General features: G+C 39.7%; 1 protein-coding gene across 2 annotated transcripts; it reads left to right on the top strand.

Moving 5' to 3' along the window:
* Positions 1-21: 21 nt before the first annotated feature.
* Positions 22-26,743, top strand: ABHD3 (abhydrolase domain containing 3, phospholipase). 2 transcript variants are annotated; one of them, XM_081953001.1, is made up of 11 exons: positions 22-96; positions 1,489-1,577; positions 4,334-4,733; positions 7,752-7,915; positions 9,066-9,248; positions 13,413-13,458; positions 22,840-22,952; positions 23,814-23,987; positions 25,139-25,187; positions 25,270-25,435; positions 25,973-26,743. In XM_081953001.1, the coding sequence occupies exons 3-11, from the start codon at positions 4,605-4,607 to the stop codon at positions 26,149-26,151; spliced, it is 1,203 nt and encodes a 400-aa protein (XP_081809127.1). In that variant the 5' UTR covers positions 22-96; positions 1,489-1,577; positions 4,334-4,604; the 3' UTR covers positions 26,152-26,743. The 2 variants fall into 2 exon arrangements, with proteins under 2 accessions (XP_081809127.1, XP_081809126.1); XM_081953000.1 differs by lacking the exon at positions 22-96 and adding an exon at positions 159-346 and having other exon boundaries at positions 1,495-1,577; positions 25,270-26,036.
* The last annotated feature ends 418 nt before the right edge of the window (positions 26,744-27,161 follow it).

Raw genomic sequence — 27,161 nt, 5'->3', positions numbered from 1 at the left:
GCGCATGTTCCGATTCCGCAACCGGAGAAGGGAAGGGCCCCATTCAGAACAAAGGAAGCGAGAGGCTCCCTAGGGACCTCTAGGGAAACGAGAAGGGTATTGCATCGCCTAGGGCCGAACTTCTGGGTTTGCAATGGGTGGGCGGCGGCTGTGCAAAATGTGGCTACACCTGAAAGCTCCCTCAAGCCTATGAAGAACCTGATGAATCAGGCCGGCAACAAGAGCAAGAACAACTAGAGGGCAACAGCTCTCCCGCTACCGCTCGCAGCAGCCATTCTGACGGCGTTCCTTTCAGGACCGTTCTTGGTTAAATCGTTCGGTCAAGACGCTTTGTGACCAGGGGGCTGTGGTTGTCTGTCAGTAACTGCTCCCTTTGAGTTGTTGGAAGCTCATCTTTGTGTTATCGGGGAATGCATCGAATTACCTTGCCTTCTCTTGGCCTCTTCTTCGGTGCAATGTTTTCTCCCACGATTCTATAGCCGTCTCACGTTGTGTTTAGAATGAGTGCTGATGAGAGTTTCAGTGACAATCTGATTTTATTTCATCTAATATTAGATTTTCTTTCTGTCCAAAGTATTCTCAATAATCTTCTTCCAACAATTCAAAAGCAATGGGATCTTTCTGAGTATCGGGCTTTCACAATCTTACTTTACCATAGATTGACAAACATCTGTCAAGGTGATGTGTCTACCTTTAATACTTTTAGCCATGACATTTGTCCCAATTTGCAGAAGTGGCTGTTACTCAGCATCCTTTAACATTCTGTGAAGATAAAGACTACTGTTACTACAACTTTTACTCAGCTTTTTTGCTTTGCACTAGCACTAGCTGTTAGTCTCTTTTTTTAACAGAGCAGGGAAGTGCGGTCAGGGGAGGCAGGGGAGGCAGAGCCTCACCGCTCTCATCATTAAAAGAAAAAAAAGGGAAAAGGCACACGTGGTCCGATTCCCTGCCTTCCTGAGTCAACATGAAGGGGACCGCGGAGCGTGCTCCGCTGGCTCGCGCTCCACGGTCCCCTTCATGTTTGTGGTCCCATTCCCCGCCTTCCTGAGTCAACATGAAGGGGACCATGGAGCGCGAGCCAGCGGAGCACGCTCCGCGGTCCCCTTCATGTTGACTCAGGAAGGTGGGGAATGGGACATGTGCAGGAGGCTGAGGCTGCCTCAGCCTCCTGCACATGTGGTCCTATTCCCCGCCTTCCTGATGACGTCACCAGCCTCACCAGCCATAAACCTCGCCGCACGTCACTGTAACAGAGTAGTTAGTTAGTCTACTGTTCTGTAAGTTTCAAGCACTTAATGTATTGTTACTTTTAATGTCATGAAGTGGTTTGAACCTTTCTTGAAATATTATGAACTGTTCTTTATGTATAGTCACATAAAATCTAACATCCTAAATATGGCTTATAATCCTTTTCAATACTCTTTTTTTAGCAACATTTGAAAGACATTTTAATGTTTTTTGAAAATATAACTATATTTGTTTCAGCAAAAGCAAAAAATCATGCAGCTTCTTAAACATTACACATTATGACTCATGTCTATGGACTAGCAGCTATGTACTGGAAAATTAAAATGGTAAGTTGAATAAAATGTGTAAATTAGTAACTATTTAGTCAGAATACAATTGCATACTATACAAAATTGTTCCAGTGATCTCTTACAAGAATGGTCACTGATAATGTTATAATTGTACAGTACATTAGCATCTGTAATAGGACAATCTAGCTGTCAACAGAAATGATGAGAAGACATTAGCAAGCTATCCCTCAGCAACCACAAAAAATGGATGATATCATCTTCAACACACCCATGACCATCCAAAAAAACAGTATGGATTTATCTTTTCCTGCTCCAGTTTTAAAGTGATATCTTTCAGCTCTTGAAGCATAAAACATGTGGAATTACATGCAATGTACTGTTCACAGTTAATAATAGGGGTAGGGCTCTGTCCTTCTCACACTGGTCCCTGAGGCTACTGCATGCATGCTCCATCCTTGGTCAGAATTTTTCAGCGTCACTTGCAAACAATGGAAGAGTGGGGCAAAGAGGTCTCTCTCTCACTTCTCTTGTCAATCCTGCCAGCAGACCCTATTTTTTGACACACACACAGTGAAACATAACTAATGACACAGGCTCAGTTTACAAAAAATATTGGGCTAAAACACATGGCAGTTGGTTTGTAGCTTAATGTAGTGTACAACAGTAGCCTATCTTTTGCAGTTTATTACAATTCTTTTTTACATCATAGACCCGTGATGGTGAACCTATGGCATGCATGCCACAGGTGGCATGTGGAGCCCTCTCTGCGGGCACATGAGCTGTCACCCTGCTCAGCTCTACTGTGCATGCGCACGCGCCTCCCGCCAGCCAGCTGATTTTTGGGTCCCTGTTGCACATGCGGGAGTGCTTGTAAGGGGCATGGGGGGGTGCAGCACACACACATGCCCCGTTTTTGGTCCCATGAGGTTCGCACATACATGCGCAGGGGGAGGGGTGCATACAGGGGTGTCACTCGCACATTGCATTATGGGTGTGGGCACATTTCGGCACACAAGGACAAAAAAATTAGCCATCACTCCCATAGATGATTCTCTTTATTTTCATTTTCTAATTATATTTTATATTGGTTTTCAATGATTTGATATTTATTCCAGTTGGGAGTATTAATCATGTTTATGTTTATTATGGGGTGCCATTCAATGCTATTAAATTACTAAACAATTCTAATAGACATAATAAATGGGGTAAATATTTATTGGTAGGGTATTATATATTCAGATCATTCCAGGTTCAATCCATAGAATTTCATGTAAAAATTTGGATCTGCCTAAGCATTGGAAAAGTACCTGAAAATTAAAAACAGACAGTATAGGTTTTGGTACTATGAATTTGGTAGTAAGGCTATTTCCTATAGATAATGTATTTGTTAAGTAATTTATTAATTTTCTCTAATACCCATATTCAGTGTGTTACTCAATGGACATTGTGGGCAGAGCGTGTGGGGAAATTCTGATGCCATAGGAGTGATGGCGAACCCTTTGCGGCTAGCGTGCCAAAAGCGGGGGGAGTGCAGTGGAGTTGTGCGCGGGCGTACAACAACCATAATGCTATGTGTACAACTCCAGCGCGCATGTGCGCACGACCAGCGCTTTCCTCCATTTTTGGTGTGTTTTTTTCGCCCTCCCCAGGCTCCAGAGGCTTTATAGGAGCTTCTAACCTGCTTGTAGAGCTGGAAGCTTCTTGTTTGCTTCTATGAAAAGTATAGATGAACTGTTTTTGGATCTATTTGATCACCAATCCTGTTAATTTAAAAATATCAATATTAGTGAAAATGGCTTTCAGTGATGGAACTGGGTAGCCCATGGCATCTTGCAAGTGTTTGCTTATAATAATGAACATTATAAAACTAGTTACAATAATGGATAGAAGCTCTGCACTGATATTATCCGTAGTCTTCTGAACAAAAGCCAGCATGATTATGGCCAGATTGCTAGAACAGAAAGACATTTCATATATAAAACAACTACCAGTATTATGTACTAGCTTTTGAATTGGATAAAAATTAGGACACAGAACCAACTTCTTTTAAACACAACTGTAATATTTATGCTTAATACTACATTTGAACTACTGGCGTTCTCAGAACACATAGTAAGATCTAGGGGACTTTGGTTGCTCTCTGAAAAACAGAATAACAAAGTTGGAAGGGACCTTGGAGATCTTCTAGTCAAACACCCTTCTCAAGCACAGACCATATACCATTCCAGACGAGAGGCTGTCTAGTCTCTTCTGAAAGACCTTCACTGATGAAGCACCCACAACTTCTGAATGCAAGCCATTCCACTCCTTAATTGTTTCAATGTTAGGAAATTTCTTCTTAGTTCTAGATTGCCTCTCTCCTTCATTAATTTCCATCCATTGTTTCTTGTCTTGCCTTCGGGTGCTTTGAAAAATAACTTGACGGACCTCCTCTTTGTGGCAGATCCTCAAATATTGGGACACTGCTATCTTTTTTTCACTGGACTAAATAAACGCAATTCCTGAAGAAGGATTAAAGCACAGTGGACTGGTAAAGCCCAAAAACAATGGCAAACAATGCTTTATTTTTTTAAAAAAATATTTATTCACCACATTTTTATATCCCTCATGTCACCCAAGTGAGTATTGCCTATAATGTTGCCAAGAAAACTGTAGAGAGGCGTTGTCAACAACAGGCGAAATTTAAATACTCCGCTTTCACTAAAAAAAACAATGCTGTTGGAAACCAATGGGCGTTTAGTTGTAAACTATCTTACCATTCCTCTTTATTTTTATTTTTTATTTTTTGCTAGGCCAGGGATTCCTATAGCCGTCTCGCCCTCCCCGCCGCCGAGCTAAGGAAAGGAGGAACGGGGGCGGAGTATCCTGGTCTGTTATCCTATAGATAAACGGGAGCTGCGGTAGAATTAAAGCAACGGCTCCACTGTTCCAGCCGGCATCTGTGCCGCTTTCGGAGAGCGCCATCCTTACCGTTGCAACCATCCCTCTCTCTCTCTCTCTCCCTCCCGTACCTCGGCGTTGTAATGTAAGGTGGAGGCCGCGATTTCCTCGACGCGTCTAGAAATGAACTTAGAAGAGCTATCGGTGTACTTGGAAAGTAAGGAGGGCCTGTTGGCCTCGGGGATCGGCTGGTCTCTGGTACTGTGCTTTGGAGCCGCGTATGTCTGCTATTATCTCAGGACGATCGCCAAGGTAAGGAAGGCTTTCTGTTCTCTCGCCCTGCGACCGCCGCCTTTTAAAAGTGGTCCGGGAAACCCACCTGATGGCGGGCAGAAAGCGGGTCAGGTCAAACGCCTCTCGTCGCCAGGCTCTGACCCACTTCGAAAGAGACGCGTTAAGTTATCCCTAGTTAACGTTATAAGGTAGGCCTTGAGGGGCAGCAAACGGTTTGGATTTCGGCGTCTGAGAAAGCCGGGCGCTTTAGGAGAGAGAAAGCAAAGGGCGAGGAAATAGGCTTGATCCCCCCCCCCCCCCCCGTGTAACCTGGTGGTTGCGCAGGATACACTGCAGAGGAACCCGGCGCCAGCTTGTGGAAAGGGGAGAGCAAACGATCACGCACACAGGAAAATCTAGACTAAGGACTGAAATAAATGGAACGTATTGTTCTTTCTTACTACAGCATTAACACTTTGAAATAAGGCCTCTAATTCATTGGTCTTTTCCGCAAATTCAATTCAGATGTTTGGGGGGTGGGGGGGTGGAACGACTTCCAGAATTTTAGCCAGAGGAAATGGCAGCAGTTTTATCCAGAGGACACTAGACAGGACAGCTTAAAAACTGTGTTCTTTGTGTGACATATAGCTCTGCTATTCCTATGTAGCAAGCCAAAGGAATAAATGTGTATTCATAGTAATATTACCGTCTTTGCCACTTTTAGCTATTCTCAACTCTTTTGCTAGGCAAGGTTGTGTGAATGAATTATTAGCTAAATAAGTCTTAATGAAATCATGGTCGAAAATATTTGAATGTGCTTATCCTGCATTTTGTTTTTTAAAAAATGCTGTTTGGAACAAAGGTACCCAAATTATAATACTACTTGGCAGCAAAACTATTATGTGGGATAGAAATTCCAAAAAGTCAAGATGGCAGACACAACTACGCAATTGCAGCAGCTGCCATCTTTACCTTTTTGATCCCTTCCACTCCAGCAAATGTCCCTCTGGTAAACATAAAATAAGATGATTTAAGACAATATTCCATTTCCCCCCCTAAAATTAAGAATCTTGATCTGGATGATCCCGCCTATAACAGGAGCCAATTAAATGTTTCCAAGAAGCCCCTATGGAAGGCATTAAGGTCATATCGCTCATCCCTAAGTGACTGTGGCTTCTCCGAATCTAGAAGGTGTATATGACCATTATGATTGGTAGCAACTGTATTAATAGTTGGCCTTTAAACAGTTTCCCCCCCCCCAACCCATCCTCCTGTAATCTAATTTTCTGTTAACCTTAAATATTAGGTAGCATTCCATGGTTTCTGAACCAGGCAGTTTTTCACTGGCCAAGTTCACTCTATTCTGTGGCTCACAGCTCAAGGAGATATGGTTGGGCTGAGACTTTTGTCAAAATCCAAGCTGGATAAAATAAGATGAGGTTGCATCTGTCAGGTTCAAGAAAATTTGAGGTGTTGGACAACTCCCTTTGGGTCTTGCTATTTGCAGTTCTCCCTGATTGACTGATTAATCTGCTCAGCTCATAATAAATGTGGGCACCATACAGTTAAAAAACAATCCCATTACAATAAAAGAGAAAGAGAAGATGATTGCCTGCAGGCCAATGAAGCCAGCACATTCAAGGCATTCCCTCAGAAGGCACATATTTCCCAGTACAATACCCTGGAAAGAACAGGGCTGCTAGAGCATATTTAATAGACAGCAGGATCAGAGATATTCTAAAATCCTTTACCATCCCATCCCCACTAATCTTAGGCACTGAGATAAGTACTTAGTCTTATCATTTGGTTGATGCAGGGTTGAGATACAAACTTGGGTATCATCCACATGTCACTGATACTGACCCTGTGGTGATGAATGACCTCACCCACTGGCTTCAAGCAGATGTTAAACAAGAGAGGCAAATTGTGGGCCTCAGGCTCAGTCCTTCCACACTGGAAAAACACAGTGACTGTTGGTATGAAATGTCAAGGAGAACCAAGGCAATAGGGCTGCCCCCATTCAGCCCTGCTATAGATCATCAATAAGCATAAAGAAGCTTGAAACCTGACTGAAAAGAATCAAATAATTTGCTTCCTCTCAGGCTCTCTGAAGTTGCTACCTCATCATTGCTGCAAAAATTTGCATTAAAATTACAAATGTGGAAGGACATCTGGATTTTTATGTAGGTTAACAGAATTTGCACTGTGACTCAGATTACAAGCACACATACTGGAAGAGCAAGCATTTTTAAAGCCCTTGCTCAGTTATTGTCTTGAGTAAAATGTTTCCTTTGTCTTCTGCAATGTAGGGGAAAATGAAGTGAATCATTATTAAGACTTCGCTTATGCGTCCACAGATGTTGGTAACAGGCTTGCATGCAAGAAAGTAAAGGAGAAGATACTGACATTCTTCCTTTAAAAAACAGGTTTAACTTACTATAAATCTTTCTCTGTACATTACGCATTGCTAGGGTTAAGGATCTTGGCATTTTGGCAATTTCTAATTCCTCTCTTCTATGTGCCTGGTGCAGCCTTGGATATGTAAGAATAATGTAAGATAGTACATTAAGATATTTTACAATAGCCACAGTTACAATATTCTGTTAATCTCTCTCTCCCCCCCTTCTCTCTCCAACAATTATATTTTATTTTTCCTATGTACATGGAACCTAATAATGGTACATTCTTGGGAAAATGTACTGTTACAAGTACATCTGCTATGTACATAATTGCTTTACTTGCTGTGCTACTCCTTTTTTGAGCCTGTTGAGCTTTGTAGATATAGATTCCTTGTCTGCAAGTTTAAAAACTTGCAAGAGACTTCATCCAATCTTCATCCTTGCAGGCAATTATTTCTGAAATTTGCAAAATGTTACCCTGCTTTGCTCCTGTTTATTTCAATGAGGACTTCAGCAAATTTCTTCACAATATTGCACTTCTGATTTGTTATTCCCAGTGCATCTCAGATCTATTTCCAGAACAGCAGCTTCATTGTGCCTCCCTGTAAACTTTCTCTAATATTGTCTGATGTTTCCTCCTTTCTAAATGTCTTTCTAGAAACCTCAGCTGATAACTGGCAATGAGAACTTGTGCCAATTTCTGCAGGACCAATGCCCGGTGTTGACAGAAATATACTATCCCACTGTATGGTGCTGGGAAGGCCATTTGCAAACACTTCTACGCCCTTTCATTACATCTAAACCAAATGTGCAATATAGGAAGTAAGTGCTGCTTTCTTTCCTACACAGCTGTTCCTTCCAGAAACTATAGGAATATCCATTCTATATATAAAACCAAGTATATGCTTCAATCTTTCTTCCTTTTCCTTTCTATCCTTTCCTTCCTTCTATCCATCCTTCTTTCTTTCCTTCTTTCTTTCGTCTAGACTAACTTTCAGTACTTGTCTGTCACATGTTCTATGAATGTGTGGAGTGGAGAGCACAGGCACTCCATAGACCTCTGCATCTCTCCCAGAAGATAAATTTGGAATCTGTACTTTTAGTTGCCTGCACATAAATGTCTACATCAAATAAAAAACTTAAGTGTATAGGTATACAGCAATATTTTGGTGGAGGAATTGGTAAGAGTGAGCCAATGCAAATGCAAAAGTTCTCCTCTCACAGCATATTCTTGGAACATCTGAAGAATCCATTCTGAGCTTTTAGAACAGAAGAGTAACATTTTAGAATGCAAACTACAGGCTATGGAATTTTTTCTAAAGGTGGTTTTGCACTTACTATCAGTCCAGATGTCATATAGGCTTGCATTATATTTTAAAACTTCTTTCAATGAACATGAATAAGAACAAATAAAGTTACAGTAACTCTACTATCATTAACAATGTCATGTTGGTTAAAAGGGTATTTATGAAAAGTCAATTTAGGAACAAATTTGTTACCATATCTAGCTACCGTTTTCTTTTTATTTCACAAAATTCCTTTCCATTGCTTTTTAAGTGGGAATAATGTACAACAGGAGCTTTCAACATTTAGTTACGTATCTGTTCAATGCCTCTTATATACAAGTTGATGTAACTTATTTGTTAAGTAATTTGCTTAGTAAATGTGACAAGAAAAGTTGTAAAATGAGGCAAAACTCACTTAACAAATTTCTCACTTAGCAACATAAATTTTGGGCTGAATTGTGGTCATAAGTTGAGGACTACTTGTATTCCAAGAGCTGCATTTAATTATTTCCCTTTATGTGAGAAGTTTCTTTTCTCTCACTTTACAAATGAAAGACATGGCAACTTTTGGAGCATCTTTGGGAACTGACTGAGGGGGCTAATGTGCACTCTTACATTGAATAGGGGCTGGTTTTACACTGCATTTCTGTAAAGCTGTTTACTGTTATTGTTGTTCTTTTTCTCAGTGAACTTATTACAGCTTCAGATGGAGGACAGATTTCCGTGGACTGGTTTGATAATAACAGTAGCATCCAGTACCCTGATTCCAGCACCAGACCTACTGTCCTATTGCTGCCTGGCCTCACAGGAACAAGCAAGGAATCATATATTCTTCATATGATTCAACAGAGCAAAACACTGGGATACAGGTATAATAACTTGTCCTTGACATTTCTGTTATAATTCTGTTTGTGCAATGGAAACTGTGATTGTCTATAATAGATGCAAGGAATTAAAGAAAATTTCCATCCCTGATTATGCTTTTAAATGCATGATAAATCCGCAAATGGTTCCCGGCAGTGATGAGAATTAGCTTCAAGAGAATTAGGCCACATCAGAGACCCAGTTCAATGTTCAAGGCTAGAAGTGGTGAAAAATGTTACAAATAACATTAAATAAAGGGATAATGAGCCAAACAAATAGGAAACTGGCATTTCCATAGAATTTTGGAAATTGAATGAGACTCCTTCTTGGGTCTCATTATGAAAGGCCATCTTGTCCTCAAGCCCTTTAAATTTTTAAAATAAAAGGCCACATCCTATTATACACATTTTTCCATATCCCTCTCTTGTCCCCAGGTGTTCTTGTAAAGATGCTACATTTGTAGCCTCCTTAAAAGCAATTCCCATAACTTCTCTGAAGTATGAATCCTGAGGATATAAAGAAAGCAAACCTAATCAGCAATCCTGATAAACCATGCTGTATCAACTGAGATTAGTTACAGAACATGGTAGCTTCATGATGATACATGATGTTGGATGAGAAAACAGTTTTGCGTCTCTTTGTTTAGGGCTACTGTACCTGGACAATGAAAATGTTAATATTCTCATCTAGTAATGTTGATTTTTTCAACCCAGATCTTAGAGCTCTAATGTTAGACCCCTCCTCCAATATTTATTCTGACAGGACAGATATAATAGGACTCATTCAAAAACAAAAAGTAACATGCATGTAAAGTAGCCACGGGATAGCTGCAACTGTACTTTTTTGTGTTGCTTACAGTCCTTAAAAAGTTCTAATGGAACTTCACCCCTGTACTTTGCTCCCATTCCTCTGCATGGAAAGCTGCTTGTGTTCCATCATCCTAGTTCAAAGCATGGATTACTTGCATGTTTGTGAAGGAATGTCATATCTGTTTTAACTGGCAAGATACTTCTTTAGAAATATGCTCCAGCAGGAGACTTTTGATAAAATAGATTTTCCCTGGCTCAGTGTGACTTTCCGAAGAATCAGTCAGGCCCAGCCCAACAGCATTGGGCTCTGGAAAGATGGAGGCTCCCTCAATAGAATACCGTGTTTCCCTGAAAATACGGCATGTCCTCATAATACAGCCATGCCACATTTTTCTGGTGGGCAAAAATATAACCCGCCCCACATATAAGCCCCCTGGACAACCCCCCACCTACGGCCAGGCAGAGCGCTGCTCACCAACGTAGCAGTATCCCGAAGGTGCCAAGCCGCGGGAACCTGGGGGGAGGCAAAGGTGATCACGTTGCTTGGTGCCTTCAGGATACCGCTAGGTTGGTGAGCAGTGCTATAACCAGCTAAAGAGGGGGGTTTCCGGGTAGCTGCTCTCTTGCGAGCAGGCTCCCAAAGAGCTGGGCATAGCCTCATGGGCGAATGGCTGTGTTGCACTGTCGCAGCAGCGCAACAGAACAGCCATGAAGCGACCACGCTCACGAGCAGCCACCCGGCAAACCCCCTTTGCAGCTGGGCACAGTGCCATTCACTGACCTAGGGGTATTGCCAAGCCGCATGAGTGCCTGTTCACCGCTGCCCAGGTCCCGCGGCTTGGCGCCTTCCAAATGCCAGTGAATGGCACTCTGTATGTCTGGAGAGGGGGGGTTGCACGAGCGGCTGTTCCGCTCTTGCTCACCCGCCTCACGATGCATAGCCCAGCTCTCATTACGGAGCCAGGGCACCTCCGCCGGCATCCCAGTCTGGCTTTTTCCACGGCTTCCAATCCAAGTCTTTCGGCAGTGGCCGCTCTGGGCGCAGGCAGCTGGCCCACAACCATAGAGCGTGCGCCCAGAGCGGCCACTGCCGAAAGACTCGGGTTGGAAGCCACGGAAAAAGCCACGCTGGGATGGCGGCGGCGGCGGAGGTGCCTTGGCTCTGTAATGAGAGCTGGGCTATGCATCGTGAGGCTGGGAGGTGGGTGAGCAAGAGCGGAACAGCCGCTCGCGCAACCCCCCTCTCCAGACATGCAGAGTGCCATTCACTGGCATTTGGAAGGCGCCAAGCCGCGGGACCTGGGCGGCGGTGAACAGGCACTCATGTGGCTTGGCAATACCCCTAGGTCAGTGAATGGCGCTGTGCCCGGCTGCAAAGGTGGTTTGCCATGTGGCTGCTCGTGAGCGTGGTCGCTTCATGGCTTTTGTGTTGCGCTGCTGCGACAGCGCAACACAGCCATTCGCCCATGAGGCTGTGCCTGGCTCTTTGGAAGCCCGCTCGCAAGAGAGCAGCCCGGCAACCCCAAAACAATAAACCCTCCCCCCATAATAAAGCCCAAGCCATATTTTGTAGGTAAGAATAAAATAAGACCTTGTCGTATTTTCGGGGAAACACAGTAGTAGATGGAAGCCAGCTACAGGCAAATTGTCTCCTGACATGGTAGCATGGTGGCTGCTTTGCGTGTACCTTGGACAGGCGTGGTTTTCAAATCCACCCATAAACTGATTCAGCTTTGTATAGTGTACAACTTGTAGGGTTTTCAGCTGAGCTAGTCAAGCCAAAGACTAACAGGCCCATGTTAGCTAAAGGCAGGATCAAACTGATGTGATCATTGTCCTAAGTCAGTTAATACTGAGTGTTGACTACTGCTGTTTTATGAAATAATAGAAAATACTTGTAGCTCGGGCTTTAGACTCTAGCAGTGATTTGATCTCCAAAGATTGTTTCAGTTTAGTTTCTGAACGTTTCATTACCAGACTAGGTAACACAATCAGCAGGCTTGTCTTGTCCTATTCCTCTTTAGCTTATAAATCTTGTGTGCCAGCGTGGTCAGTTGGAATAGGACAAGAAAGTCCTGCGGATAATGTTACCAAGTCTGGTAACAAAATATTCAAAAACTAAATTGAAACTGCTGTTTTATTTCCAGATCGTTTTGTCACGTCAATAAGCTTCATCTTGTGAAGTTTTTTCTTCCTTCAAGACATTTTGTAGGAATCCATCTGCAATGTTATTTAGAGCTGTGTGCAGGGGATCTTCAAAGCGCATCAGCCCGGAGTCAAATCCCAGATTTTTCTGCAGTTGAATTCTCATCTTATAAATCTCACTACAAGTCCATGTATTTCTTCAGTGTACTTTATTCTTATTCTAAGTTTCATCTCATCTATAAACAAATGACTTTTGGGGGCCGTTCACCCTCATTCTGCTTACCAGCCAGCTTCTTACCATACTTTTAATTCCTCCTTCCTGCCCCCCCCCCCCTTCCCAGCAAAATAGCTATAGGTTTGCAAGACCTTTTCATGTATTATCTCCATCCAAACCCTCATTGCCTACAATCGTGGTTTGGGCTGGTCATCCCAACTCCACTCTTCCCTCTTCCCTTCTACCTCCTGGCCTAAAATGCTTATCCCTTCATCTTTCTTAAGGACCTGCTTGGCTTTTGCCTGCGGGGGTGATTCCAACTTTGCTCCCTAGCAGTGTTTTCAAGAGACTTAAAGATTATAGTCTGCTGCAAACAGCAACTGGATTGCCCCATACAAAAACATTGTGATTGTTTGGAGTTCAGACATACCGAAAGGCAGAGAGAGAGAGATAAATTAACAACAGCGGGCAAATTAAAAAGAGAAGGACAAACTGATGAGACATTGCATTCTGTGTGCAAAGACTGTTACTCTTCTCAGTCTGAAGCCCACTTGCACCATGGAATTGTTCTTTTGTTAGTAAAGAGACACTTGCCACCCTTACTCCACTGTAGGTATTACACTACGACATAAACACTGCACTTTTCAGTGAGAGTTGAAAGTACCTCATCACCTTCATCAAAATTGGCTGCAGCATGTGCACCAGTGGCAAACTTAATGAGGAAGTCAGCTATTCCCTTCCTCCCGATCCATATTCTCAGCCTTCTTCCTGTTCTTATCTATATAGCTACAGATGATTTAGTATGGGCTACAGGGAAAAAAAATTGACAGATACAGAAAATGTACATCTGTGGAAAATTCATGTTTTTATTCCTTGTTTTGAATCTTTTGGCAAATCAAAAAATACCAATTGAAACAGCTTTCAGATATGTGGCTCTTCACTTCCAAGAATACTCAAATGAACAATTCTGGTAAACAGTGCTCTTTGTTTGTCTTTTAAAGGTGTGTGGTTTTTAACTATCGAGGAATTGCTGGTGAAAATCTCTTGGTAAGAATTGCTCTTAAATAAAGTAAGAACATTGAGCAAATGTAATGTAGTGAGCATAACTGAAAGAACGTAACCATTCTTTACGTGTTGAAAAACTTAATTCCTTGGTGGTTTTTCTAAATTTATTTTTATTTATCAAATTTTGAAATTACCCATCTCCCTCAGGAGGACTCTGGGTAGTATATAACGTTGACAAAAATGACAAGCATGATTAAGAAATGAATGTTAAAAGTGCATTAACAGGTGGGAGAACAATGTTCTGGGCATTAATAATCCCCACAGCTGTGTGTTCCTCTGTGAGCCTTATGCAAGGCCACAGTGTTTTGAAAGGCCAGAAGAGTAAGAGTAACATTGTGGGGGCAATGTTCCAGAGAATGGGGGCAATGGCAAAGAAGGCTTTCTTCCTGGACCCCGCCAGTTGGAATTCTTTAGCTGATGGGGTCTGTAACATTTCTTCCCTGCCTGCCTGATGTAGTGGGATGAAGACAGTTCCATGGGTAGATTAGCTCATGCAATGTAGAACTTTAAAGGTCATAACCAACACATTGAATTGGACCAGGAAGCAAACTAGGACCCAATTTAGCTTGCGTAGCAAAGGTGTTACACACGTCATTCTTTGGGCAGCCAGAATTGTACCAGTTGAAGCTTCCAAATACTTTTCAAGGATAGAAAAGTGTAGAGTACATGGCAATAGTCCAAATGGGAAATGACCAGGGTATGAGTGACCAAGCAGAGAGCCTCCCTATCTAAGCATAGAGTACAAAATAGGAAGAAAAATAGTGCCATTGAAATAACAAATTGCATTAGTTAAAACACGAAGGATGAAGAAGTGATTAACCGCATTGCTAAAGAGAATGCAGTTAAAATGTGAAGGGTGAAGAAATGAGTAAGTGACAAATTTATCATCACACCCATACAGAGCATTGCCAAATTTGGAGACAGCAATTTATGGCAGGCTTCCAAGTTTGTGAATTAAATTGAAGCACTAATTCCATTTAATACTGTGTTCCTTAAGCGTTCCCAGAAAGAAGGCAAAAATCTCTCCTCACATACACTGCATTCCTTTAGGCTGCATCTGCTAATGCTAATATGTAATATAAAATGTAAGATCTGGCAATTGTCAAAATACAGGGCAGAAGAAAACAATGGTGAAATAGGATTGGCATCGAGGACTAGCATTTTCAGCCAGTTGCCAAGCTTTAAATGAATTAAGGGAATTCTCCATTTTCTCTGCAATTAACAAGATGATGAGAGAGAAACCACCATATCCTAGGAGGAAATTGACCAGAAGAAGGCAAGAGAAATCTACCAAAGGCACCTAATTAACAGCATTCTCTCAACCCTTGTTTTTAGAATGAACTATAGTTTATTCTGAGAGTCCAACAGTTAAAAGAGCAAGGCATGAATAATATAAATAAAATTTATGTTTCACCTTTTGAAGTAGACTTGTAGAAAGCGCAGGGATCAGCAGAAGACAGCCCTCTAGGTTCTCAGTCCGATAAGCAACCATTTTTGGGTAGCAGGGAGGATTTAATATATTTTACCATAATCTGCACATTTTAATTGACTTCATTTGTTTTCATTATCTCCTGCGTGTGCCATAAATCACTTATTATATTGTTCCTATTTCTACAAACTATCAGGGACCCTGATCTAAGCTTGATGGAGTTCCTTTGTTTGCAAGGCAAATGAGGATAAAATAAGATTTTGCAAGGAGAGGGTGCTTGCCGTGTCATATTTACAATTTTGAAGAATTTAGCTTGTTCTATACTTTAGATTTCAAATTATTTTGCTAAATTAGAGTTGTAGGAATTTCCTTTGCAGACTTGAAACTTTTCTGTTTTCTTGAGCGCATCTCATTATATTGTTTGAAAAATTTAATTTATAGCATGCAAGACAAAATGCAAGCACATGGATCGCCTTCAAAAGTTGCCTAAATACAATGACCGATATTATTTAATCTTCAATGTAGTAGCTAGGAAGCTTAATAGATGCATGAGGAGCAATCACATGACCTATGTTTAAGTTTAAGTTTAGTACAATTTAAATTCAATCAGTGAGAGCCAGTTTAGTGTAGTGGTTAAGGCATTAGGCTAGACACTGAATTCTAGCCTTCTGGGTGACCTTGGGCCAATCACTTCCTCTCAGCCCTAGACAGGAGGCAATGGCAGACCGCTGCTGAAAAACCTTGCCAAGAAAACTGCAGGGACTTGTCCAGGCAGTCTCCAAACATTGGATATAATTGAACAGAAAAAAAATCAATCCCCCCCAAAATTTGTTTTTACAGTAGCCTTTAGCAAACAACATAAAAAGTTAATTGGTCTGGATTTAAAAGGACCGCATGTTCCTGACCTAGGGAATTATATTTAGCTCAGGCAAGATGTATGCGTAGTTTTGCTTAGGCTAGCAGAATGATGCACAAATCCATGTGCAATGAGTTGATCTCACTCCAGTTCTCTGAGCATTTAGTTTTGCAGTGCACCAACCGCTCCACAAATGTATGCTTTAAAAATATAGGTGGGGTGGAAGCCCAGCAAATGCTAAAACGATAGCGTAAGTATAGGTAGGCTTTGATTAAAAACCTCTATTGAATCCAAAATGTCTGTTGTTAAATGAGACAGTTGTGGGTTTTGCCTCATTTTCTTGCCACAGTTGTTAAGTGAATCACTGCAATTGTTAAGTTAGTACCACGGTTGTAAAGTGAACCTGACTTCTCCACTGACTTTGTCAGAAGGTCACAAAAGGTGATCACATGACCCCAGGACTCTGCAGTCATCATAAATATGAGCCAGTTGCCAAGCATTCAAACGTTGGTCGTGTGACCATGAGGATGTTACAATGGTTGTATTAAAAATGGTCATGAGTCACTTTTTTCACTGCCATTATAACTTCGAACAGTTGCTAAACGAAAGGTAGTAACTCAAGGATTACCTGTACAGTGGTAACCAAAGTATCACATTAGAAACTGCAGGCCTAACGTCAGATAAATGTGTTTGGATAAGTCTCCATCCAAATATGTAATACATGAGAGTTACAGCAGCAATTTTTTACCGGAAAAGGTATTTCTTTCATAATGTAAATTATGACAGTTGTAAGGAGAAAATTAACATGTTGAGTCATCCCTAGAAATTAATTAGGAATCAAATGTGAAGTTCTTCACTGAAATTAGGTCCATTCCGATTTTTGCTCCTGATCTAAAATATCAATAGAGATTTTCAAGGTAGAGAATGATTAGCCAGCCTGGAAAAGGTAGAATTTCACATACAGTGGGGCAAAAAAGTATTTAGTCAACCACCAATTGTGCAAGTTCTCCCACTTAAAAAGATGAGAGAGGCCTGTAATTGGCATCATAGGTAGACCTCAACTGTGAGAGACAAAATGTAAAAAAAAAGACCAAACAATCACATTGGCTGATTTGGAAATAATTTATTTGCAAATTATGGTGGAAAATAAGTATTTGGTCACCTACAAACAAGCAAGATTTCTGGCTCTCACAGACCTGTACCTTCTTCTTTAGGAGGCTCCTCTGTCCTGCACTCATTACCTGTATCAATGGCACCCGTTCGAACTTGTCATCAGTATAAAAGACACCTGTCCACAACCTCAAACAGTCACACTCCAAACTCCACTATGGTGAAGACCAAAGAGCTGTCAAAGGACACCAGAAACAAAATTGTAGACCTGCACCAGGCTGGGAAGACTGAACCTGCAATAGGCAAGCAGCTTGGTGTGAACAAATCAATTGTGGGAGCAATAATTAGAAAATGGAAGACATACAAGACCACTGATAATCTCCCTCGATCTGGGGCTCCACGCAAGATCTCACCCCGTGGGCTCAAAATGATCCCAAGAACGGTGAGCAAAAATCCCAGGATCACACGGGGGGACCTAGTGAATGACCTGCAGAGAGCTGGGACCAACGTAACAAAGGCTACCATCAGTAACACACTACGCCGCCAGGGACTCAGATCCTGCAGTGCCAGACGTGTCCCCCTGCTTAAGTCAGTCCATGTCCGGGCCCATCTGAAGTTTGCTAGAGAGCATTTGAATGATCCAGAAGAGGATTGGGAGAATGTCGTATGGTCAGATGAAACCAAAATAGAACTGTTTGGTAGAAACAACTCGTCGTGTTTGGAGGCGAGAGAATGCTGAGTTGCATCCAAAGAACACCATACCTACTGTGAAGCACGGGGGTGGCAACATCATGCTTTGGGGCTGTTTTTCTGCAAAGGGACTAGGACGACTGATCCATGTACAGGACAGAATGAATGGGGCCATGTATTGTGAGATTTTGAGTGCAAACCTCCTTCCATCAGCAAGGGCATTGAAGATGAAACGTGGCTGGGTCTTTTAACATGACAATGATTCCAAACATACTGCCCGGGCAATGAAGGAGTGGCTTCGTAAGAAGGTCCTGGAGTGGCCTAGCCAGTCTCCAGATCTCAACCCCATAGAAAACCTTTGGAGGGAGTTGAAAGTCCGTGTTGCCCAGCGACAGCCCCAAAACATCACTGCTTTAGAGGAGATCTGCATGGAGGAATGGGCCAACATACCAGCAACAGTGTGTGCCAACCTTGTGAAGACTTACAGAAAACGTTTGACCTCTGTCATTGCCAACAAAGGATATATAACGAAATATTGAGATGAACTTTTGATACTGACCAAATACTTATTTTCCAGCATAATTTGCAAATAAATTATTTCCAAATCAGCCAATGTGATTGTTTGGTCTTTTTTTTTACATTTTGTCTCTCACAGTTGAGGTCTACCTATGATGCCAATTACAGGCCTCTCTCATCTTTTTAAGTGGGAGAACTTGCACAATTGATGGTTGACTAAATACTTTTTTGCCCCACTGTATATCACAGTTATAAGGTGCCTTGTTTCTGGAAATGATTATAGGGAGTGAAGCAAACTTCAGTTGACGAAAAGCATAACCAGTTAAAGTTTATTTACAATCATAGTTCAAAATATAGTACATTGTAGTACAGTCAAATAAAGCAAAGTTGCTTGAGGGAACAGAGAGACAGAGATACAAGTTTGGGAAAATATAGTAATAGAATTATAGATCATCCAGGCAGAATTAAATTACTCAACAGTCATTATCAACCTCAGGGCCTTCTCATTGCACTTATAATCAAGTTAAATGGGGTAACTTCTGCTAACAACAATCAAACATTCCTACAAAGAGATATATGTAGGTGATAGATAAAACTTTATTGTGATCCATGATTAGTAAAACAAATCTGTTTATTTTGTGTTTGTTACATCAGGTTTATCAATTCATTTGTACTGTATACATTCATTTGTACTGTATATATCTAAGTTTGTACTGTAGTTACAGCGGCACTGAAAAAAGTGACTTACTTTTCACACTTAAGACCATTGCAGCATCCCCATTGTCATGTGATCAAAATTCAGGCAATTGGGAACTGTCTCATATTCATGACCGTTGCAGTGTCCCAGGGTCATGTGATCACCTTTCATGCCCTTCTGACAAGCAAAGTCAATGGGAAAACCGAATTCACTTAACAATTGTGGCAAGAAAAGTGGTAAGATGGAGCAAAATTCACTAAAATGTCTCACTTAGCAACAACAATTTTGGGCTCGATTGTGGTTGTTAAGTCGAAGACTACCTATATACTTTCATTCATTTCTATATTCATTATTCAATATTCATTATTTCATTGTGAAATAATTTTATCCCACCCTCTGTTAATACAGATACTATATCTGTATAATTCTTTTGTGAATTGCACCAAAACTAGCACAGAACTTCAATGCAAACACTGTTCTCTTTGAATATTGGTCCTCAATTGCAAGTTAGATAATATGCCCCACATCTTTCTGAGAACTGAATTAGTAGACAATACTTTCACAGTGTAAGGTATATCTCTATAATGCAAACAAGGTAGCTACATACTAATAACCATTTGAAGTTCATCATCTTCACATGGACACCATTGATTAGAGCAAGGCACTCTACTTAAACTTTGTTCAGAAGGAACAACGTGGTTATATTTAAGCAGGTTCACATGAAGGCTCCTCTCTGGTTTGTATCTATGAAAATTATATGTGTTGCTGCTATGAGTATGATCAGAGAGTATATTCCAGTTGTGGGTTGCAGGCGGTACGCCCCGGTACGGGCGTACCGGAGCCTGCCCGGAACACTGGGTATCATTTCAGTAGGGTGCTCCTGCCTTTAAACCCTTTGGCGCTTACGCGCATGGCGCATACAGCACCTGTGCGACATTCCACCCAGCAGCTGGAGCGTCGCAGAGGCTTGCGGAGGCGTCGCTGGATGCCGCATGCATTCATATGGAGGACGCCGGGCCCCGTTGCAACCGTACCAGTTGCAACAGGTTCCGGAACCCACCACTGGTATATTCCTGCTTGGCAGTGAATTCTGCATTATTTAAACATCAACGTCTTAATTTATTGTTTAATTATCTCTTAGCTTTTATACATCTAAAGCACGGGTGTCAAATTCATGGGCCAGATGCGTCACACTCTGGCCATGCCCACCCCCATTTTAGCGAAGGGGAAAAAAGTCGCCCTACGTCATGTGACGACAACATGATGCAGTAAGTTTGACATCCCTGATCTAGAGGGATGGTAGTTCATAAACCAAATCAACAGAGTTTTTCCTGAACTACCTTGCTCCAGGATAATTGGTAGTTTTCCAACAATACCAGTGGTGTTAGCTCAGATGGGGAAAACATTTGAGTCAGTAATTTAAAATGTTACGCCAGGTTTGTGTTTTATTAATATGTGAAACTAGTGTATACATTGAATAGCCTTGCATGTTTAGTTTGATAGCTTCAAAGTATTCATAATACATTCTTTTCAGTCATTGGATTGTCTGTCTCTTTTAAGATAAATATAGAAAAATATACAGTGATAGACCAAGTATTTATTTTAATTATATCTCAGAAATAAAAATCTATTTTAACTGGATTTTGATATTTTTATATATGTTAACATTATAATTTCATTCTAAAGTAGAGGCATTTATAACCTATGAATATGCATAATTACATACAGTCATGTTGAGTTTGAAAAAATAATCAAGGCAGGTATTACAGTTAAAATCCGTAAGTGAACAAATGCAATATTCCTGTTTTTTTTTTAATAGTCCCTGATTTAAAAAAAAATTATAAATAATGCTTAAAGAAGACTTTTCACAATTACTTTAGGAGGGCAGGTCCTTTTAAGTGGGGCTGAATATAGATTATTCCTTTAAAAAACATATAATTTATAATTTTACAGCAATTCTGTTATTTGCCATTTATGGACAGTCATTTAAAATAGGAATGTTGTATGGTATTAAAAGACAAGTAATTTGTTCAATTATCAATTACTAATGAACTAAAATTCATGTTTTGCTCTGACTCAATATACAAACTGATTATATAGATTATTCCCCTTTAGTCTCACCGCCATCTTTCAAACCGTTTCTTCCTCTAAAATTTCTAGTATTAATATCTTTCATCCTCATTCATTTATATGCTTCTGTCTCTACCTTCCTTATCTCCTTCCTTTTAGTCCTCCAACTCTCTTCTTCCTCAGGTCAAATCACATAATAAAGCATAAAAAAAACAGCTCAAGTGTCAACTTTACCAACTTCAGTTCTACCACCTGCAGTCTAAATGAAGGAGTTTAGTTATTGCACTGACTTTAAAATATCACTACATTAACTCATAGCTATGTACTGAAAATTGTATTTCAAATTTCAGCTCAGCCTGGATTTGTAGCTTAAGGTGTCCATAAAGGACTGAACTGTCCTCTGGGCCTCTCAGGTGTTTCTACTTTGATTTGATTGCTACCTTGTAAAATAAATTATACATTAAATACATCAGGGAGTGTAAGAGATATCCAGCTGGTTCAGGAACTCTTTCCGACAGTTCAGTCCTTCAGCTTTCTAATTGAAAAAGAGAGAGACTGATTCTAGTTTGTTTTATGAGTTGATTTTATACTGAGTTAAAAAGCATGCAGCATTTTGAACCTTCAAATTAGACAAATAGTAAGAATTGTATTAGGCTTTAGTAGGCTATAAAATTAAATGTGGCAAACTCATTTAACAAAGCAGGTAGGGTAGATCTTGGCTTAGGGATGGGCTTCAAAAATTTCAGGAACGCATTCTCTACCCGGTTGTTGGGTGGGTGTGGCCAGGGTGGGCATAGTCTAGTTGGCCTCCTGCACCACAGCAGGGGGGCCGTTTTCACCTTCCCCGAGCTCCGGAGACTTTCCTCAAGCCTCTGGGAGGGAGAAAACTGCCTTCCCCGGGCTCCAGAGGCCTTCTGGGAGATCCATTTTTCCCCCAGCCTCTGCATGGGCCCTGCACTTACCTCACATCCAAAACGGGCCACATGGAGACTTCTGGGCGGGGTAGGGTGGGCGGGGCCGGCCAGGGTGGGATTTGGAGATTTTCTGAACCGGCCATAATGTTAGCTATGGGTTCTCCCGAACCCGGGCGAACCCATAGCAGCCCACCCGTCTGGGCTTCTTCAAGTGAAAACCTTGAACATCTACAAAAGTATCATATACCTGTAGAGAAATCTCTTCTGCCCTAGGATAAAATAACTATAGTGCAGTCCTTTCCATTGTGTCTGGGCATATGTGCCTTGTTAATAGTTACTGTATCTGATGATATGTATCTGCAGCTGAGTTAAGTTGCAAATGTATAAAGTAAATGATATACATGCATTTCTTGAACAACTACACTGAGTAGGCTCATGTAATTAGGCTCATGTAAGCTAATATCAAACAAATCACGATGCTTTGGGTGATTCTTGCATTTATGCCTTCTTGAATAACCAAGATTAAATCTATTTATATTTATTAGCACATAATTGACAGAAATGTACTAATGGCAGAAGATTTGTTTATTTTTAATCTTCCTTATCCTGTAGTTATCTTGAGGTTTGGGGAATCCTTGAGAGCAGTTCAGGAGGCAGCACAGGAAACGCAGTGAAAGGGAGGAATCAGCAAACATTCTTCCCCAATGGAGGGCTAATGTTAGCTCTTTCTCTGTGGAATGACAATCTTCAACCTTCTAAAGAGTGGGTCTCAACCTTCCTAATGCCGTGACCCTTTAATGCAGTTCCTCATGTTGTGGTGACCCCCAACCATAAAATTATTTTATGTTTTCCGTATTTTTTCAAAAATATGTTTTCCAATGGTCTTAGGTGACCCCTGTGAAAGGGTCGTTCGACCCCCAAAGGGGTCCCATAGGTTGAGAATCGCTGTTCTAAAGTGTCATTAGAGTTATATTAATACACTGCATGTATTGCACTCAATAGCATCCTGCTTTACTTCAGTCTTATTTAAAGTTAACCTAAGTGATGAGTGTACTGTTTCTCCTTTTGGGGCTCTTTATAGACACCAAGAACATACTGTGCTGCTAATACAGAAGATCTGGAAACAATTATTGATTATATACATAAGTTATACGCTTCAGCTGCATTGATGGCAGCAGGTGTTTCGATGGGAGGGTAAGTATTTTTGTAATGGAAGTCCCAAAGTTGTAGATTTATCACATTGGGGAATAAATTGATTCTGAAGAAGGCCATTCACCCAAATTCACTAAAATCTTAGTGGCATCTGATGGCAAGCAGATAAAAGCTCATTAGATAAATATTAAGAAATGTTTTATCTCATTCTTTCCCTCACAGGAATACTATAGCCCCTTTCTGGGAGAGGGGCGGTCTAAAAATCTAAGAAATAAATAAAATAAATAAAAATAGCAGCTGACTGAAGGAAGTCACAAAAATCTTCCTGAGCAATTTCCACTGGTGGAATCAAATCCTAAAACACAATTTAGTATTAAACTCAGATTTGAACACATTAATGCTAAAATAGTTAATATTATATTATTAAAATTCTATTGTTATTTCAGCATCATTAACAAAGCAAACATATAATAAAAATTAATCTAGGTAGAGAAGAAATAAAGATTACAATTTGGATCTAAAGAACGTTAATGGTGTTCTGTCTGGAGTGACTTTTCTTATGTTTCACTAGAAACATCTTTCTTTAAAAACAAAAATCTTACACCCAGCGTGGGTCCCTTTTAGGAACAGCATAGTAAGGTATGGCAGATATACCAGCCTTTCAGTATATCATATGGATTTCTGGATCCAACTCAAGTGATTCAATGCAAGCCTTTTGAGTTCCAAATTTGAAGACTGGCATTAACAATTAAATTAACAATGAATATTAGCACTGCAACTGGAATTGTTTACCATTAAATCTGTCTCATGGGTTACAAAAGCTAGTGCAAATATTCAGGATAGGTACAAATACTTTGTGAGATCATTTTTTTCCCCAGACTTCTGTTTCTCTCCTGTTTGTAGCATGCTTCTTTTAAACTATTTGGGCAAAACTGGGAAAAAAACACCATTAAAAGCAGCTGCAGTGTTTTCAGCAGGATGGGATGCTTTTGAATCTGCAGACTCACTGGAAAAACCAGTAAATTGGCTTCTTTTTAATTATTATTTAACCAGCTGTCTAAAGTCTTCAGTCACTAGGTAAGTGAAAGCCAAGAACATTGTTGGTATGAAATGTTGTGTAAAGAATCAACTTCACCTAAGATCATCCCTCCTAACATTGCTGTCTGTTGCCCTATCCATGTAGAACAACAATTATGTTGGAAGTCAGGGAGAAAAAGTCCTTCAGTGCATACACTGAAAAATTGTATGCAGTCTGATCTGCTATGGTAATACCTGATTCCAACCTCAATTCAGAAATGAATTCTTTAGTTGTCCTTAGTCAAGCCATCACTTCAGCTTTTGCCTTAACATGCAGATGTTAACATTCTGAAGATTAGTGATTTCTCATCATTGTTTCTCCAGAAAAAGGGATTGAGGAAAGAAGAACCAGTTTTAATCTCATAACTTTTCTCCCCAAAATTTGTATTAGTTTATCAAAAATATAAAATATAAAGAAAAATGAAAATAGTAGGAATGTAGGGCAGGAAAAAGGGAAGAGGAAACACTGTAGAGGAAGGGGGAGGAGCATTGACTTCCAACTCTTTAGTGCAGTAGAATAAGAAAATAACACACAGCTTCAACTTTTTACTTTTAGATAATAATATATACTAGCCAGTTCTATAACAACAAACCTATCTAATCAGCAAAACCCAAATTCAAAAAGTTTCAGTTTTTTCCATCTCAATCACAAAGTCCAGACACGAGTTTTAGTCTCATGACTGAATGTCTTATTCTTCATTCTATGGCAGAGATCAAAACTTTTACCTTTAACATTATTTCTCTGAAACATTCTGGGATCTTCAATATTGCAATAATGCAGCTGCCCACAAGAATTTCAATAAATAACATTTATAGTGTGGTACAGGATGGACATTGAGCTATTTATTTTTGAACTGACATACTGTACATGGCTATCATTTTATGGCATGGAGCACAATATCTTTCAGGCATCCAGTGATTACATCCTCAAAGTGAATAGAACCAAAGTTACAAATTTTCAGTCCCTATAACTTTATGTCTTCATACACAACTTATCCATGATTTACTAAATTTGCATTTTTCCTGAATTCATTGGTCATAATTGCTGCAACCTTGAACCAAAAGCTAGACAATCACTATATAGACTAGAACATTGTGCAAATTCAGGTTTGTTTGACAGCTTTTAATTTGGTTTCTGTATTTTTTTATAGACATCGGCAAGTATTTGATAAGCTATTTAACATGAATCTTGTAATGAAGGTATGAATGAATCATTTGTTTCTAAACTTTTAATTTTTTTTATTAATGGAGATAAATTCATACTTTGAATTCCATATTTCAGGCTAAGACTATTAGGGAATTTGACAAACAGTTTACCACAGTCATGTTTGGCTATCCTTCAATTGAAGCTTACTATGAAGATGCCAGTCCATGTCATAAACTGAAGAAAATTGGAATTCCAGTGTTGTGCTTAAATTCTCTGGATGATGCATTCTCACCAGATCATGGCAAGTTTTATTTTTTGTTCTGTTATGCTGATGCTCTTAATTGATCTTGAATTGACTGCCCTTAGAAATAAATTTGCATTGTATAATTTAAAAATATTTACAGAGTAAGGCAACAATGCAATAGGATATGGATCTGCCAATGCAAAAATTGCCAAATTTTGTTTCAATTAAAAGTATTTTATAAAGTATAGTTTATAGCCTTATTTAAAAAGAGAGGTTTTATGTAATAGTTTATAGCCTTGCTTAAAAAGAGGGGTTTGATATAACCTCGGAATCCAATTTTTGATCCAGATGCAAAGTAGCCAATTATCATTCCTAATTTCTAGTCTTGTAATCCACGATTGTTTACATATTGTATATTTTTAAATATACATATATAAACTTCTATCACCAGTACTTATCTTTTATTAATCTGTATCCTACATCCAAATTAGAATGCATTTAAGTAAATCATTACGTTCCAGTACTTGCAAATAATTTTATGAGTGTATTAAAATATTTTTTTTCTTTCCCTGCTACCCTGTTTTATTTCTTCAGCTATACCAGTGGAAATTGCAAAAGAAAATACTAATATAGCTTTGATCCTTACTTCCCATGGAGGCCATATTGGTTTTCTGGAAGGATTGTGGCCAAGAAAGTGCACGTATATGGACAGAATCTTCAAACAATTTGTTCAAGCAGTGTTTGAGCATGGGAGAAAAATTGTTACTCTCTAGCAATTTATCCAAATGATGGTTGCAGCACAGTGTCAGAGTAATTAATCTTAATGCACATACTTAACACTTAACCAGAAAATGAAGAAAATCCATGATTCAGAGCAAAATATAATTTTGCTTAAATATTTTTGCGGTACTACTGTTTTTGTCTCATATGCCTTTTAAAATATAATTAAAAGCACTCATAAAATTGCACTTATCTAAAATAATTAGATATTACTCAGGTGTTTTAATTTCAATAATTCAAATGTAGGAATCAGACACTTGATTACTTGTTCTAATGCACACAAATGTTCACAAATATGTGAGAGCACAGGAACAGCTTCTATGTGGGTTCAGGGAATGGCTAGGAAATGCTAAATACATATTTCAAAAAGTAATAAAAATAACAGTTCAAGAAGCCATTGATTGTAACAGTTAATTGGTTTTTGCATCTGTTACACAATTACATTGCAAACTCTATGTTTAAAGCTTTAAGTTGTTCTAGGTATCTTATTTTTAAATTTGTTATTAAATTATAACATTTATATTTATACCAAGTATTTTATCTTAAAATGCAGAACGGAAATAAACTGCTTTTTTTAAAAAAAGAGCTAATTCTTAGTTTTATAATTCTTGCATTTAAGGCTTACATAGTTTACGTAGTTTTGTGTGATTGTGATGGGTAAATATGGTTCATACAAAGACAATTGAGCTTTTCTTTGAATAAGAATTGACAGGAACCAATCAGTACATTCCATTCCAAGTCTCACTTCTGAACTTCTCCCTAAAATAAACATCATTTGTTATATGAAATACAACACACTCTTATTTACATTGATTAATTAGAAGGCATACAAAGCATTCTTACTTTACTCAAATTCTGAGTTTTCTCAGTGAAAGAGCTGAGTTTAAACTAGGAGGACAGTTTATTTTGAGCTGGGGAAAAATCCATTGGTAATGTCCAAAAGCAGTATTACAGTAAATCACAAATTCGAATGTCTCAGAATTGTCAGGTAAGATACATTAGA

The sequence above is a fragment of the Natrix helvetica genome, assembly GCF_964273705.1.
Source record: "Natrix helvetica genome assembly, chromosome: 4".
Classification (NCBI taxonomy): Eukaryota; Metazoa; Chordata; class Lepidosauria; order Squamata; family Natricidae; genus Natrix; species Natrix helvetica.
This window is presented reverse-complemented; position numbering and strand designations above follow the sequence as displayed.